The sequence below is a fragment of the Talpa occidentalis genome, unplaced genomic scaffold (genome assembly GCF_014898055.3).
Source record: "Talpa occidentalis isolate TD23 unplaced genomic scaffold, MPIMG_talOcc4v2.1 talOcc4.3, whole genome shotgun sequence".
NCBI classification, from domain to species: Eukaryota; Metazoa; Chordata; class Mammalia; order Eulipotyphla; family Talpidae; genus Talpa; species Talpa occidentalis.
Window position 1 is genome coordinate 38,293,817 of NW_023603184.1, and position 16,669 is coordinate 38,310,485.

Below are 16,669 nucleotides of genomic sequence, written 5' to 3' on the forward strand. Positions count from 1 at the left end.
CAATTTGGACAGGGCATAACAAGAACCAAAATAAACTCCTAAAAATGTCACAAGAAGGGGCGATATGAGCAAAGGAATATACCTTTACCCAGTCTTCCATATCTCCATCTTCAATCACTTCTAACACCTCATGTTCCTCAATGGTCAACTCATCTGGTTGAGAAGCCTGCAATGTAGGATGGTCATGGACAAAATTAAAAAGGTTAGATAAAGAGCAGATGTGAGCTGATCATAACAAAAACTGGGGATCAAAATACTGAAATGATTTTGGAAAACACTGAAAATAAAAATTTAAGTGTTGTAAAACTATCATAATGAGGTGAAGTTTTACTTTAAAAAACTAAACAAAATAAAGCCACAACAAAAACTGGAGAAACGGAATCCTCAAGAGGCAACCAGGCTCAATTTTCAGAGCTGTCTGCTGGAAGTAGAGGACCAGGGTTCCAGTTCCAGCTTATGTATCTATTTGTTAAGGTATTCAACTTCTTGATGCCTCCATTTCTTCAAAATGACAATCCTGCCATTCTTGGGAAGATGAAGTCAATGTGGGATGAATAAGCCAGATGATTTTGGAAGCACAGGCAAAGGAGAAAGCACTAAATTAGAACTGCACCATGGGCTACCATGGAGGTGCATGCTGTGAAAATGCAAAGAACTATGTGCATGGATTCGATGACGGCTTGAGCAGCACCTAGAATTGATCTGGAATCACTGAAAAAGAGTAGCCGGGAGAACAAGGTTGTGGGAAAGGAAATGATTGAGATCCAGTCAGAGTTTGGATTTATTATGCTCCAACTTAACTGTGGAGACTGGGTTGATCCACTTGGGTGCTTCTGCAGAAGCCGCTAACTGGTTTTATTATCCTTGACAGGAGTCCACTAGCTCCAGCTGCCCAGATACTGCCCTTGAGACAGTAGAATCTAAGAGCAAACTCTCAGGAATTCTGCAGAGGGGGTAGAGAGAGACTATGTGGCTTTGTTTCCTAAAGAGACTCGCCTAACACATGTAATAGGGAAGGTCCTGCTGGCACCTTCTAGCTCTCCAGTGAATAGTCTTAAAAACTTTCCCCACATCCCAAGATCAGTTACAAGCATCACCTAAGACCACAGAGTTTTTCAAATCCCACAGTCTCAAAGTGTAAAATATCTAAGTTACACAAACAAAAATAAGGAAGGAAATGGGTCGCTTCCTTAGACTCATTTCCCATTTTATGTGCACTATAACATTTCATTAAACCCAGAGTATGGACGTTGCCACAGCTGCTACAGATCAAAAAATGGTATTTACAGAAATACTCTAGGACTAAAATTTTAAGTAAATTACCTCTGATTTCAAAATATAAATGAAAAAATCATTCATTTTGATTGTCTTTCCGGTGGAATTTTTTTTTGCTAATAATGAAAACGCACTATGCCTTGAAATATACCAGCAAAAGGCACTTATATAACAGAGATGTTTTTCCTGATTCCATGGCAAGACTTTGAGCTGGTTGCTTCTTTTTCTTTTTGTTGTTAGAAGGCTCTGATATTAACTACCACAGCACTCTAGTTAGCTATTTGCCCTCATGGGCTTCATATTAGAATGACTTGCATAAGGCGGGGAATGTAATTCTTCTCACTTACCCCAAAGAAAGACAGCAAGTGGTGACAAAATGGTGACTAAATAGACACATGGTCTCACACTGCCTCCTGAAGTCTAATATGCAGGGAGTCAGAACTCCAGAAGCAGCCATGCTCTTTATTCCTACAACAATTTCTCCAAATTTCCTATTTTTCTTAATATGCTTTTTCCCGATTATGAAGTAAAATATGCTCAAGATAGAAAAGTTGTAAAATTCACAAAATTGAGATCTTAAGTACATACAATTTGGCATCTTACTTTTTTTGATATAACATAGCATTTCTTATTACTTAAAAAACTCTACTCACTAGGTAATTTTCAATTATCTTCATAATATTATGTTATAGTCACATTATACAAATGGTTAATTTATTTAGCTATTTCTACCAGACTGCCAACTTTGAGCTATTATAAAGTAGTACTATGAAGGAAAAACATTTTGTATCCAAAATGTTTTTCAATGCTTGGGTCATTTCCTTAGGACAGATGCTAGCAGGATCAACAGTCATGGGCATTTTTAAGATTTTTAAATCTAATCTTTAAATTTTTATTTATTTTTTTTGTTCTCATTAGGCCTTCTTTGCTAGTCTTAACTACAGGAATCACTATTAGGCTTACAGTTAGTCTCTCTCTATCCTAATCTGCCCTCTCTAGTAGCTGTACCACAACAAGGCACCTGATCAGGGACATCCAGGATAGAAGCCAAACCTCAGTTCTGGTCTACTACCACTGAATTTAACATTTACTGAGCACCCCATTATTTCATCAAATGGTGTCTCTGTATTTGTTGTTCTCTTTGTCTAGAAGGCTCTTGCCCTCCCCTATACCTTCTCACTGCATTGAGAAAGATAATACTCATGACCAACTGAAATGCCAACTCATATACATTTTCTCCTAACCATTACAGGAGGAATTACTGGTTTTTACCTCCTTCACAAATGCTTTCATACATATTCTACTTTCCAGTTTTATGTGTATTCCCCCCGACCACTTGTTTTGGGGGGCCTAGGAATTTGTTACATCCGTTCTTCCACCTCTAAAACTTAATCACATATTGAGCACCCAATACATGTTTGCTTAATGATTAACTGACCAAACAGAATTTTGTAGTCTGGTTTGCCGTAGGCACATTTCTGGGGTAGAAGGAAAGCTGGGTGAATGTGAGCTGTTTATAATCACACTGAGGACCCTCTCCATTTAAGGATGTTAGATCTTAATTCTGGAACTTCAGAGTAAATATTTTATTGGGAAATGAGATGAGAAAATATTCCTAACCCTAACTTTATAATAACACCTTTCAAGTATCCCAGAAAATGACTTCAAATTTCCAAAATTATTACACAGTTAACACTGGGGGAAAAAAACACAAAATAACCACAACACTCTCAGAAAAGAAGAAGTATCATTAATTTAAATATATTATAAAAAGATGTTAAACTAAAAAAGGTGTGGGTGGGCACTCATATTGAGGAGTACACACTACTAACTCTGGCTATCCAGCGATGGTAGTGTTAGGCATGAGACTATGCTGGGTATGACTGCCGAAGGTGTCTCCAGACCCTTTCTCTCTTGTTATCACTAAAGCACTGGGTCTCTACAGCATGGGAGCCAGAAGAGGATTCATTTGTTCATGCCTTCCTTACATAATTCCACAATAATTTATTGAAGACCTATGATGTGCCAGGCAAATATCTGAGGTACCGAGGTACATAGACACAGACAAGGTTTCTGCCTTCATAGACCTTTAGTGGGGAGTCAGACAAACAAACATGAAAACGAAAGTAAGATTAACTTTGGCTAGGCTGTAGGTGCTAGAATGTAAATAAGAGTACAAGAGGATATTGGGAGAGAGAGTGGTGACAAAGGAGGCACTATTTGAGCTGAGCCTCAATGAAGTACAGTGGGCAGCCAACCAAGACTTGGGAAAAGAGTTCAAGACAGAGGGAGCAGCAAGTGCAAAGTTTTCAAGTAAGGAGCCTGGTGCTTTTGAAAACTGAAAGGCAACCTCAGTGGCTAACATGTAGTGAGTGAGTTGGGTAGGGAGAATGGTCTGATGTGAAGCTAGGGAGAATGGCAGGGGCCAGATCATCTGCATGCTTTAGACCCTAGAGAAGAGTCTGTTTTTCTCAGTGTGATGGAAGTTTATAAAGGTAAGGTTAAGTCTCAGCACTATGAAGCTATCAGCGGCCATTGCAACATGAGTTCAGTCCCCAGGCTAGGGAGATAACTCACATGGCACAGTAAACCTCTCCTGTCTCACCTGCTGCTCCCCTCAGCAGTGTATTTCAGTAGATCTGCCTGTTTTGCTTTCCACTCTGTCTCTGGTGAATCCTCTCACACATAACCCCCCCCAACCCTGCACCTCCTGCCAAAACCCCAGCTCTTGTGTGCATAAATAAATAAAATAAATCTTAAAAAAAAAAAGTGTTTTTCTACTGGCAGTCTTAAATAAAATAAAAAATTAGACTCACAGAGACTAAGTGACTAGTGTGATCATATAGCTTGTAAGTGGCAAATTTTTAACCCAGGCAGTCAGATGTCAGAGCCCAGACTCTTCACCATTATATTATTATATAATTCAGTACATTAACCGAATACCAATTTTATGTTAAACGTAGCATAAGAGGCTAGGCAGACACAGTCAATGTATCTTTAGAGTTGTCACAATTTAATATGAGCAATATATAAGAGAAATACAAACCTTGTAGGAATAAACAACTTTACAGGTGAGTGGATAATTTCTTAGGGTGCCAGAAGGGCTGGAACTGCTGTCATCAAAAACATCCATGTTGTCTTCAAACTCTTCTCCCTCTTCTCTTTCAGTATCTGCATTAAGCTAGGAAAAATTAGAAGCCATTGGCTAGCTTGCTTACTTCAAGAAAGTGGTTGAAAGCAGGAAAAATACCTAACACCTGATTGTTTCAAAATGTTAATTTACTTATTCAACTGCACACAGAAATAAATATTCTCACTTTCATTTTTTGAGTTATGAAAGGACAGTTTTCTTTCTTTTTAAAACTAAGAGTAAAATGTCTTTTAAATATATAACAAATATTTATCAGTATCCATTTACTTTTCATTGTTAAATAATGACTTGTAAAGGTTTTTTTCATTTTAAACTGATCATACTGGGAGACAATAAATACACTTCTAAACACTACCAAGGATGTTGAAAAAAGCCTATTTAAAAAAAAAAACCATCTATTGAATTAAAAACCTAATGATCCCATTTTTGTAAATCCATTATGTGGAAATAAGAGCACCAAGATATAAAACTTATATTCTAGGATGTTTGCTGCAACATTGTAGTAGCAAAAGCCTCAATTAACCTATATGTCCACCAGTAGAGGAATATTTGAATAAACTATAATATATCCATATTATAGATAAATAACACCCATTAAAAATGAAAAATATATTTAGATAAATAACACCCATTAAAAATGAAATAGGAAACAGAAAATCCAAAATAATTAGGAAATGAGGAAAGTCTGAAATAAACCCTCACACACACAGTTAAATGATTTTTGAGAAAGGTCCCAAGACTATTTGATGGGACAGCCTTTTCAACAAATGGTACTGAGAAAAACCCGATATCTACAAACGAAAGAATAAAGTTAGATCCTTAAACCTTACAAAAACGAACTCAAATGGATTGAAGACCTAAATGTAAAAATTAAAACTACAAAACTCTTAGAACTTTATTTATTTATTTTTTAGATTTATTTATTTATTTATTTATTCAAGCACTGGGTACAGTCAGAAGCACGGGAGGGTGAGAGAATTCACCAGAGCCAGAGCGGGGAGCAGAGCAGGCAGAAGAGGTCTGTGCGCCATGTGGGACCCTCCTCCGATGGCCGGAGAGCAGCTGGGGATCGAATTGGCGCTGCAGAGGCCGCGAGCAGCTTCGCAACCCAGCGCTCAACCACTGAGCCACCGGGGAGGCCCTACTCTTAGAACTTTAGAAGAAAAGTTTCATGACAATTGGAATGGGCAATGATATCTTGAACATGACACCAAAAAGCAAAGGCAACAAAAGAAAAAAAATAGATAAACTGGACTTTGAATTAAAAACTTTTGTACATCAGAGGACAACATAGTGAAAAGGCAACTCACAGAATAAGAAAATATTTGCAAATCATTTATCTGATAAGGGATTAATATCTAGAATATATAAAGAATGCCTAAAACTCACAAAAAAAACCACCCAATTCAAAAATGGGCAAAGAGCCTCCAAGTGCTGCCTGCTTATGTGCTTGTTCAGTGCAGATCTGGTGACTTTTTGAAATGTCAGCTGAGCAGAGCAGACTGGCCCTTCCCAGGGCTAAAGCAAAACCCAAGGAAGGAGTCAACAATAAGAATAACGACCATGTTAATTTAAAGGTGGCCAGTTAGGATGGTTCTGCAGTGCTCTTTAAAATTAAGAGGCAGGGCCTCCCCGGTGGCGCAGCAGTTGAGCACTGGGTTGCGAAGTCTCTGCGGCCTCTGCGGCGCTGGTTCGATCCCCGGCTGCTCCCCAGTCACCGCAGGAGGGTCCCACATGGCGCGCAGACCTCTCCTGCCGCCCGCTGCTCCCCTCAGCAGTGTACTTCGGTCCTTCTGCCTGCTCTGCTCCCCGCTCTGGCTCTGGTGAATTCTCTCACCCTCCCGCGCTTCTGACTGTACCCAGTGCATGTATAAACAAACAAACAAACAAATAAATAAATAAAAATTCATGCCTCTTTAAAAAAAAAAATTAAATTAAATTAAGAGGCAGATACCACTTGAAACTCTATTGTGAACGACAGGGTTTGTCAATGAGGCAGATTAGATTCAAATTTGACGGGAAGCCAACCAGTGAAACAGACATACATGTTTCAGTGTCCACTAAAAAGGGAATCTGGTGCTTTACTCCAAAACTGTTTCTCCAGAACAAGACATTCTCAATTAAAAAACTGCAATTTGGTTCTACCATACCCTGATTACTACAATATCGTTTTCTCCAATCTTTCATTTCTCCTTCCCCATTCCTTTATTGTACATAAACGGTGTGTGTGCAAAAGCATATTGCATGTTTTAAAGCTAAATGGACAACAGTATGTTTGATTGACATCAAATGAAGATAGGATGGGGAAAATATTGGTTCTGTGAAAATACGGCCTTTCTCCATTCGAGGCATGCTCATTCAGCTCTTTTTTTTTTTTTTTTAAAGATTTATTTATTTATTCATACAAGCACTGGGTACAGTCAGAAGCGTGGGAGGGCGAGAGAATTCACCAGAGCCAGAGCGGAGAGTAGAACAGGCAGAGTGAGGAAGTACGCTGCTGAGGGGAGCAGCGGGTGGCAGGAGAGGTCTGAGCGCCAGGTGGGACCCTCACCCGGTGGCCGGGGATGGAACCGGCACAGCAGAGGCTGCAGGCAGCTTCGCAGCCCAGCGCTCAACCACTGAGCCACCAGGGAGACCCTCATTCAGCTCTTAACTTTATATTCCAGTAAGTTATTTTACTCTTCATATTCAACAACAACAAAAATAATAAAATAAAAATTTTGCATACCCTATTTGATTGGGGAATTTTAATGTTGTTTATTTGTCATTGTAAAAACCAAGGATAATTTTGTAATTTTTTTTTATACATAGCTGTTACATGTAGGGCAATCTGTCCTTAAGTAAGGATAAATTACTCTAAATGAAATGAATCCTAGAGAGTTTTCCCTTCAAGTCAAAATTTCTTATTTAAAAAAATAAAAAATGGGCAAAGAACTTGAACAGATATCTCTCAAAGAAAATATACAAATGATCAATAAGCATATGAGAAGATGCTCAACATCATTAGGCAAATGCAAGTCAAAACCTCAATGAGATACCACCTCACACCCATTAGAATGACTATTACATAAAAAGAGGAAATAACAAGAGTTGATGAGGATGTGGAGAATACTTGTATACTTGCTGATAGGAATATAAAATGGTGCAGAAAATGATATGGTGGGTCTTCAAGAAACTTAACAATTACAATATGATCCGGCAACTTCATTTACATGTATACCATCAAAAGTATTGAAAGTTGGGACTTGAACAGATATTTGTATATCTACGTTCATAGTCAAAAGGTGGAAGCCAGCTAAGTATTCCCTGACAAATGATTATCTAGATGAGCAAAATGTGGTTATGTACATACAAAAGAATATTATTCAACCTTAAAAAGGAAGGAAATTCTGACACATGCTCCAGTATGGATGAACTTTGAGAACATTAACGTTAAGTGAAATAATCTGGTCACAAAAAGATAAGTACTGTATGATTTTAACTGTAGAATCAGTCAGATTCATGGAGACAGAAGTGGAATGTAGCTCTCAGGAACTGGGGCTTGGGGGAATGGGGAGTTGTTGTTTAATGGGTACAGAATTTTACCTCTGCCACATGAGAAGATCTATCTGGAGATAGATGGTGGTGATTATTGTACAACAATATGGATATACTTAATGCCATTGAACTGTATGCTTTAAAATGGTTTAAATGGTAAATTTTACGTTGTGTATTTTACCATAAAAAAAGGGGCACAGGGCTTCCCCTGGTGGTGCAGCGGTTGAGCGCTGGGTTGCGAGGCTGCCCACAGCCTCTGCAGTGCCAGTTCGATCCCTGGCCACCGGGCGAGGGCCCCACAAAAAAAAAAAAGGGGGGGGGGCACAGGGGCTTCTCTGGCAGCGCAATGGGTTAAATCTTACCACTATGAAACTATCTGCAGCATGAGTTCGACTCCTGGCTCCAGGGAGCGAGCTCACATGGCGCAGCAGACCTTTCTTGTCTCGCCTGCTGCTCCCCTCAGCAATATATTTCAGAAGATCTGCCTGTTCTTCTCCCTACTCTGTCTCTGGTGAAGCCTCTCACTCTCGTACCTCTGGCCTACTCCCCTGTTCTTGTATGCATAAATAAATAAATCTTTAGAGACAAGGAGAAAATGTGGGAAAATGGGACACTAGCCAGAATAAATAGTACTTGGTCACCAAGAACAAGGCCAAGTTAGACCAGGGGTCTGAGAAGCTGCACCATGACCAGCTCACCCTGGAGGTGAGCAAGGTTATCTAGCAGGGCGGGCAGAGCAAGAGGCTGACACAGAAGGACCTGGTGATGAAAATCAATGAAAAGCTGCAGGTCACTGCAAAATACCAGAGTAGAAGAGACATTCCTAGTAATCAGATTCTGGGCAAAAGGGGCAGAACCATCAGCCTCATGTTCCCAGGGGGAAGGACACTGGGAAATCAGTCAAGAAGCAGCCAAGGGTGAAATGAATACAAAGTCTCGAAATCAGTGCCTTCTGGCTGATCTTGCCTGGCTGGTTTCCTTGACCACCAGCACCAGAGATGGTCTCCTCACATAGTCAAGCTGAAGGTAGGGCTACAGCAACCCCTGGGAACCCTCCTCCAACTGCACCCTCCCCTGTCAACAAACAAGACTAAATAAACCTTGCAAAGTGGGAAAAAAAAAAGTTACTCAGTATAAAAAAGTGTATTTACCTAGGGTAATCTCCATGAAATTAAAGTACAAATGCTACTTATATGAGCATAAATATCTGACTGGGAGCAGCATAAGAATATAAAGACTGAATGACAAAGAAGACTGACTCGCTTTTTTTATATACCTTTGTACTAGCCGAACTATTAGACTAAGCATGCTTTATATTTAAAATAAAAATCCAGGGCCTCCCTGGTGGCGCAAGGGGTTAAGATGCAACCTATGAAGCTATCCCCAGCCACTGCAGCACGAGTTCGATCCCTGGCCAGGGAGATCCCCACATGGTGCAGCAGATCTCTCCTGACTCGCCCCCTGCTCCCCTCAACAGTGTGTTTCAATCAGTCTAACCTGTTCTATTCCCCATTCTGTCTCTGGTGGATACTCTCACCCTCCGCACATCTGGCCTGTACCCCAGTTCTTGTATGCATAAAAAAATAAATCTTAAAAAAAAATAAAAGTCCAATAAAAAAGAAACAAAAACAGGTTGAATTTTTTTCTTTGTTTCTAGCTACATGTAAGCACTTATGCTTCCCACTTTCAAACCAGTAAGAGTTGGGGCTCACACCCTGATATTCAAAAGATGTTCTTGAAAGAATGAATAAAATTTAGTTGATAGATGCTTTATGAATCTATAAATAAGTTTTTAATTAAAAAATTGAGCAGAGAATGATATTAGATCTAGAAATTTAGGTTTTCCCATTAAGCTTTACATCCAGATTTCCAGGACTTTAAAATAGAATGTAGTAGGCCAAAAATTTAAAGTAAGATGAAAGGGTGTTTGTTACTTTAAAAAAAAAAAAAAAGAAGAAAGAAGAAGTGGGCCTCACAGTAGAATAATCAAGTACCTACTATATGTTCAACATCTTGCTTGGCTCTTAGATATGAAAGGAGGGACAGTGTGTCTGCTTTGCAGGAGTTCACAGGCTGGAATGGAAAACTACCACAACTAAATGGGAAATGTGCAGGGGCCCTGTGAATATGGAAGAGGTGACTGGGGAAAGTCAAGAGATTTCCTGGGATTTAATGAGTAGAGATTGTCCTTATTGTCAAGTTCTACTTTTTAATGAATTAAAGTGATTTCTCTTGCATAATTGTCATTAATGTTGTAAAACCAACTCTCCTCATAATTTCTTTCCCTAATAAAAATTTATAGAATTCTGAGGGTTTCCAGGGGGATAAATAGTACATATTTCCTATCACAGTTATTGTCTCCATTTCAAAGCCCTTGTCATATTCTCATTTACAAATATTATTAAAAACTCTCCATTGCTGAGTAACTATGTGCCTCACCTTACAAATAATTCAACTATGGTTAGTCCAGGTCAATAACAATATAAACTCAAATCTTGACCTCTCAAAACCATCTGAGGTTTATGAGTCTGTTGTTTTCCAACAGGGTATTGTGTCATATAACTGATAAGAGCCAAATGTGAGGAAACTGCCATAAAACTTACTTCATACTTATTTATATTACTTAGAAGATATTGCCTTCAGAGTCTAACAAAGGTTATAGATATTTAAAAAAAAATCCTAAGACATTATGCACCCATACATTGATAAAAACTGGAATTAAAGCCAATTCGGGTAGAACACAATTCTAAAAATATATGAGGAATGTTAATTTGTACTGTGCTTTGGCACTGGGAATCAATCCAAAACATTTTATCTTGGCAATGCTGGTTGATACTAAACATTCCTTTCTTTCCCCTTTATTTTGAGTTCACTCTTTGCTTCTCTAGAAGGGAATGAAAGGTTGCAGTGACAGCAGTGGGGTCACTGCCATGTGCTTCTGCATTGCTCTAGCAGCTTTTCAAAGCATGTCATTTTAGAATAATTTCTTCCTTTTTCCTCTTCCACCCTCTGTAAGTTAATTGTTACAATGTTTTCTTGACCTAGCATTTCTAAAACCACATTCTTCCTTTGTTTCTTAACAACTGCTCTCTTATCCCTTTTCCTTCCTGTCACTTGACAAACTTCAATCAAAACTATTCTTCCTAGTTAAATGATTATTTTTACTTAGATGTTGTAAAATGCTTACTCTTGTTGCAAAGGCAGATAAGAAAAACTGTTCTAAGTTGGTTTCAGTAGCTATCTTCTTGTATTCTGACAAATAACCTATGAAGGCCCTCATTAGCTTTATGGTCCTACTGTGAACTAGAAACACTGGGTCCTTGGGTCCCACAGGCTTGGGTTTATATGCTGACTATCTGCTTGTTTTTCGACCCTGGGCAAATTACTTAATGTTTCTACTTCAGTAACTTCACTGAATGAAGACAGTTAATCACAGGGTTATTGTTAAGGCAATATATTTAACTCCTTAACACACACTTGGTACATAAAAGATACTCAATATATCCTTCCTCTTGATTTTTTTTTTTAAGATTTATTTATTTAGTTATACAAGCACTGGGTACAGTCAGAAGCGCGGGAGGGTGAGAGAATTCACCAGAGCCAGAGCGGGGAGTAGAGCAGCGGGCGGCAGGGGAGGTCTGCGCGCCATGTGGGACCCTCCTCAGGTGGCCGGGGAGCAACCGGGGATCGAATCGGCACCACAGAGGCTGCGGGAAGCTTCGCAACCCAGAGCTTAACCGCTGCGCCACCAGGGAGGCCCTCTTCCTCTTGATTTTAAGAAGAAAGAAGTCTCTAGTTAAAAATCTGATGATAGCCAAAGTAGAGGAAGACTAGTGGCATCTCCTATAACTGACTAGTGGCATCTCTAGGTTCTATCTGGACATAGAAGTGCTCACAGTCAACATCATTCCAAATACAACACAGGTAGATTTATGAAAGATTCTCTTTAAAATATCATCAAAATGAATTTTTGCTTGGAGGCAAGGAGTTATCAGGGATCAGATTTGATCTCTCTTCTAGAAACAATAAAAAAAACTTCAAAGTACATGAAAGAACAGTTTTGGGGTTCTCTCTGATGACACAAAGCATTAAAGTCTCAGCATTATGAAGCTATCGGCAGCCACTGCAGCACCAGTTTGATTCCCGAGTTTGAGCTGGCCAGGTAGCTGACCCACTTGGTGCAGCAGACCTCTCCTGTCTTGCCTGCTGCTCCCCTCAGCAGTGTGTTTCAGTCAATCTGCCTGTTTTGTGCCCCACTCTGTCTATGGTGAATCCTCTCACCCACCTATATCTCTGGCCTATACCCCAGCTCTTGCATGCATAAATAAATAAATCTTTATTTTTTTTTTTTTAAGATTTATTTTGTTTATACAAGAGCCGGGGTACAGGCCAGATGCGCAGGAGGGTGAAAGGATTCACCAGAGACAGAGCAGGAAGCAGAACAGGCAGACTGACGAAATCCACTGCTGAGGGGAGTAGTGGACGAGTCAGGAGAGGTCTGCTGCGCCATGTGGGTAGTTCCCTGGCCAGGGATTGAACTTGTGCTGCAGAGGCTGCAGATTGTTTCATAGTGAAGTGCTTAACCCCTTGCGCCACCAGGGAGGCCCTATAAATAAATAAATCTTTAAAAAAAAAAGAGCAGTTTTGAAAATGCCAATATCATGCAGTAAAGGACAGCAATTCCTGGGAGATGGGAAATAATATCCCTAATTTACTGTGTGAAGAACATTTCCAAGCTCACACATTGAAGGAGGGAATGCACAGAAGATGATGGTCTTCTGAATTGAGTCTATGGAACGGAATTTAGGTAGGCCAAAGTAGCTAGAATTCATAATAATGAAGAAGAGAGACACATAGAGGGGATACTACACAAGCCCTCAGGTTTATACTGTCAGCACATGTGTGTGAAGAACTCTGATGTCAGGGATAGAACTACTCAAAGAAGTAGAGGGAACAGTCCCCATACATCACATAAGTCTGGGATTATTTCCTGTTTCCTCCTAACAGAATGGAAAACCTTATAAGGAACAAGGCATCAGGTAGAGAACTCAGAAAGTAAGTAAGGATATACCAAACCAATGTGACTTCACTGACATTTATGGAACACAACAACTAACAGCAGCAGAATAGACATTCTTTCTAAGTATACATGAAACATTTACCATTTATATAGTGGGTTATAAAACATTTAAAAGAACTCAAGAATGTTATTTGACCATAATAGAAATAAATTAAAAATAAAAAATAAAAAGACAGCTTTGCAATTGCCAAATACTTGGAAATTCAATAATAATTCCAAAAAAGAAAACCAAGAATCAATGGAGAAGTCAAAAGGCAAATAAATTATTTTGAATTATCTAAAAAATGATAACACTATTTATCAGAAATTGTGTTAAGGTGCTTCAGTAATCCTTAGAGGAAAATGTTTAGCACTAAATGTCTATATTGGAAAAGAAGTCTCAAATCAGTGACCTCAGCCTCCACCTTAAAAAATTAGGAAAGAGTGCCTCCCTGGTGGCTTAAGGGGTTAAGACGAAGCTTGTGAGGCTGTCCTGCAGCCTCTGCAGCACGAATTCGATCCCTGGCCAGGGAGCTACCCATATGGCGCAGCAGACCTCACCTGACTCACCCACTGCTCCCCTCAGCAGTGTACTTCAGTTTATCTGCCTGTTCTGTTCCTCGCTCTGTCTCTGGTGAATCTTCTCACCGCGCCTCCCCCCCCCCCCAACCTCTGGCCTGCCAGGACTATTATACGTTATTGAGGCATATGGGAACAAAACTACTATCCTGAAGATTAAAAATATCTAATCTCCTTGTCTTTCAAAGACATTCAGCACTGTCTTCCTAATAAGTGGGGCCAGAATTTGTTTCTATGCAACTCTATAAAATGCTCATACTTCCAGGGAGGTTGCTCAATAAAGTAGGTATCAGGATGTCTTCCTGTAGTATATAGTTGGGAAGCCATGTAAACACTGTCAGCTATTATTTGAAAATCTAAAAAGTCAGCCATAGTTTGGAAAAAAAAAAACCAATCTCAAAGGGCTATATTTTTCTGATCTTCTGACCTAGTAATTCCACTTGTAAGAATCTATATTACAGAAAAAAAAAAAATCCCAGTATGGAAAAAGAGATATATGTATATAATTTTTTTAAAAATTTTTTAAAGATTTATTTATTTTTATTTATACAAGCACTGGGTACAGTCAGAAGCGCGGGAGGGATCCACTAGAGCCAGAGCGGGGAGCAGAGCAGGCAGAAGGACAGAAGTACACTGCTGAGGGGAGCAGCGGGCGGCAGGAGAGGTCTGTGCGCCATGCGGGACCCTCCTCCGGTGGCCGGGGAGCAGCCGGGGATCGAACCGGCGTTTCAGAGGCTGCGGGCAGCTCGCAACCCAGCGCTAAACCGCTGCACCACCGGGGAGGCCCTATATGTATATAATTTTTAAAAAGAGTATTATTTAGAATATCTGAAGGCAATCTAAATATTAAACCTATAAGAGAACAGTTAAGCAAATTATGGTATACCGGGCCTCCCTGGTGGTGCAGCAGTTAAGCGCTGGGTTGCGAGGCTGCCTGCAGTCTCTGCAGCGCCGGTTCGATCCCCGGCCACTGGGCGAGGGTCCCACATGGCGCGCAGACCTCTCCTGCCACCCACTGCTCCCCTCAGCAACGTACTTCCTCACTCTGCCTGTTCTACTCTCCGCTCTGGCTCTGGTGAATTCTCTCACGCTCCCGCATCTCTGACTGTACCCAGTGCTTGTATAAATAAATAAATCTTTAAACAAACAAACAAAAAAATTAAGGTATACCTTCCTGATAGAAGACTACATGGATATGAAAAGGATAGTTAGAAAGACCATCCAGCAATATGGAATGTTAAATGGAAAAATATACAAAATGACTTATGATAAATATGTCAAAAAACAATAGTAAGAGAAGTGACTCACACCATGTTGCTAACAGTGATGTTATAAGGATGGAGTTATTGTTTTCTTCTTGATTTCTAAATTTTGTGTAGTCTAACTATATTATATTTAATTCTAAAATTAACATTAACTATTAGGGTATGGATTTTTGAATAAGAGACGGCAGGAAAATGAGAGAAGGGAGGAGTGATTAATAGAAAGGCTAACTGGGCCACTAGAAGCAATCCAGTTATATTCAGTTGTGTGTATGTTCCAGTTAGCCATCAGTTGACTAACTATGTATATTAGTGGATGCTTTCCTTTTGATTCTTTTTCCTTTTCTTCCCCCAACCCCACATTGTACCACGGAATAATACAGAAGACAGAGAATAGCCAAGGAGCTATAGCTCCTTCCTTATTCCATATGGTAAATAGAATGTATATTAAAAAAAATTATTTTCTTAAGGCTTTTTACACTGTTAATGTCTAACAAGAATATTAACCATGTTTTCCAAATGAAAGGGAATTCTAAACTTGATGACTAATGCTTTGGTTGGCATCTATGATGGAAGAAATAATTTGGTCCCCAGAATGTGTATTTTTGCTTCATGTTCCTCAGCCAGCTTGCTTTCAGTGTGAGAAAATACAATTCCCCAAATATTTCAGTGTTGTCATTTTAAAACAGGTTGAATAAATGTTGGAATGTCACTAAGCCATCGTATCTATATCTCTCCTTGATTTATAAGGAGCCAAAAGAGGGAAGACTAGGCTTGGAAAGACTGATTCTAGAGACGAACAGAGGGGGTGGGACTACACAGTGGCTACATGTCTCTGGATGAGCTGATGTTGTTGGAGCATGTCACAAATATCCCATGTATTCAACACTTGCTATCACTCAGTATATTCGTGGCCAGACACTAATAGTCACGTCTCCTTCTGTCACGAGCCCTTCTTTAGCACCTATTAAAATTCTTCAAGGCCTATCTCAAATTACATTTCCTCCATGACACAAACTTCTTGTCTATTTTTCTAGGTGGTATTGAGATTTCATAATCGCATTTCACAAAATCACGAGACTATGGAGCTGGAGGGGGGTCTTAGAATCTTTTAACCTAACTTTGAGATCCAGTGAGAAGTGGTATTTTCCAAGATGAGTTTATACCGATGAGTTAGGAGTAATTTTGAGTTTACCACACAGTAATACCATGTATCACTAATATTTATGAAAGGTCTGTTGACTTTACCAGCTTACAAGTTCTTTGAGAAGAGAGACTACAACTTGTTCATCTCTGATTTGCCCACAAGTAGGCACAAAGTCAGGCAATAAGCCCCTGCTCAGTGGATTTAGTTTGAAAACGTGCTAGGAAAATGCTAAAGGAAAATGCTAAAAGTGTTGCTGAAGAAGCCAAAGCAAATCTGCGCCTAGAATTTGCTGTCCATCATAAATTCTGTACAACAGAATAACCTGAAGTAGAAGGAAAGTGTGGCTTAACAGATGCAATAGGAAGAGATATTTCATGACACTGAGCAAATTTATTACAATGAAAACTGGACAAACTCTTCTAATCCCAAAAGAAGTGATGTGTGTTTATTTCCCCCAGCTGAATTACCATTAATAGGGAAATAAAAGACTGTCAATAATTGTTTTTCCTTAAATGTACAACACTACACAATCCTTTTTAAACATGCAAATGTACTCCCACTAGAAATCAGAATGCTATGTGAAAGAACTGATAAAACTCCCAGGAATGTTTCTTAAGATTGGGTCAGTTTTTCCAGCAGTTTCTTAAAATTTGGTCAGT

General features: G+C 39.4%; 1 protein-coding gene across 3 annotated transcripts in view; it reads right to left on the reverse strand.

Annotated features, from left to right (window-relative positions):
• Positions 1 to 16,669, reverse strand: part of FCHSD2 (FCH and double SH3 domains 2) — a 255,934-nt gene that overhangs the window by 5,445 nt on the left and 233,820 nt on the right. For all 3 annotated transcript variants that reach the window (XM_037522929.2, XM_037522930.2, XM_037522931.2), the window contains 2 exons: positions 4,322 to 4,456; positions 83 to 166 (listed from right to left, as the gene is read on the reverse strand). In XM_037522929.2, coding sequence (XP_037378826.1) covers positions 83 to 166; positions 4,322 to 4,456 — 219 coding nt within the window. The remainder of the gene's footprint in view (positions 1 to 82; positions 167 to 4,321; positions 4,457 to 16,669) is intronic.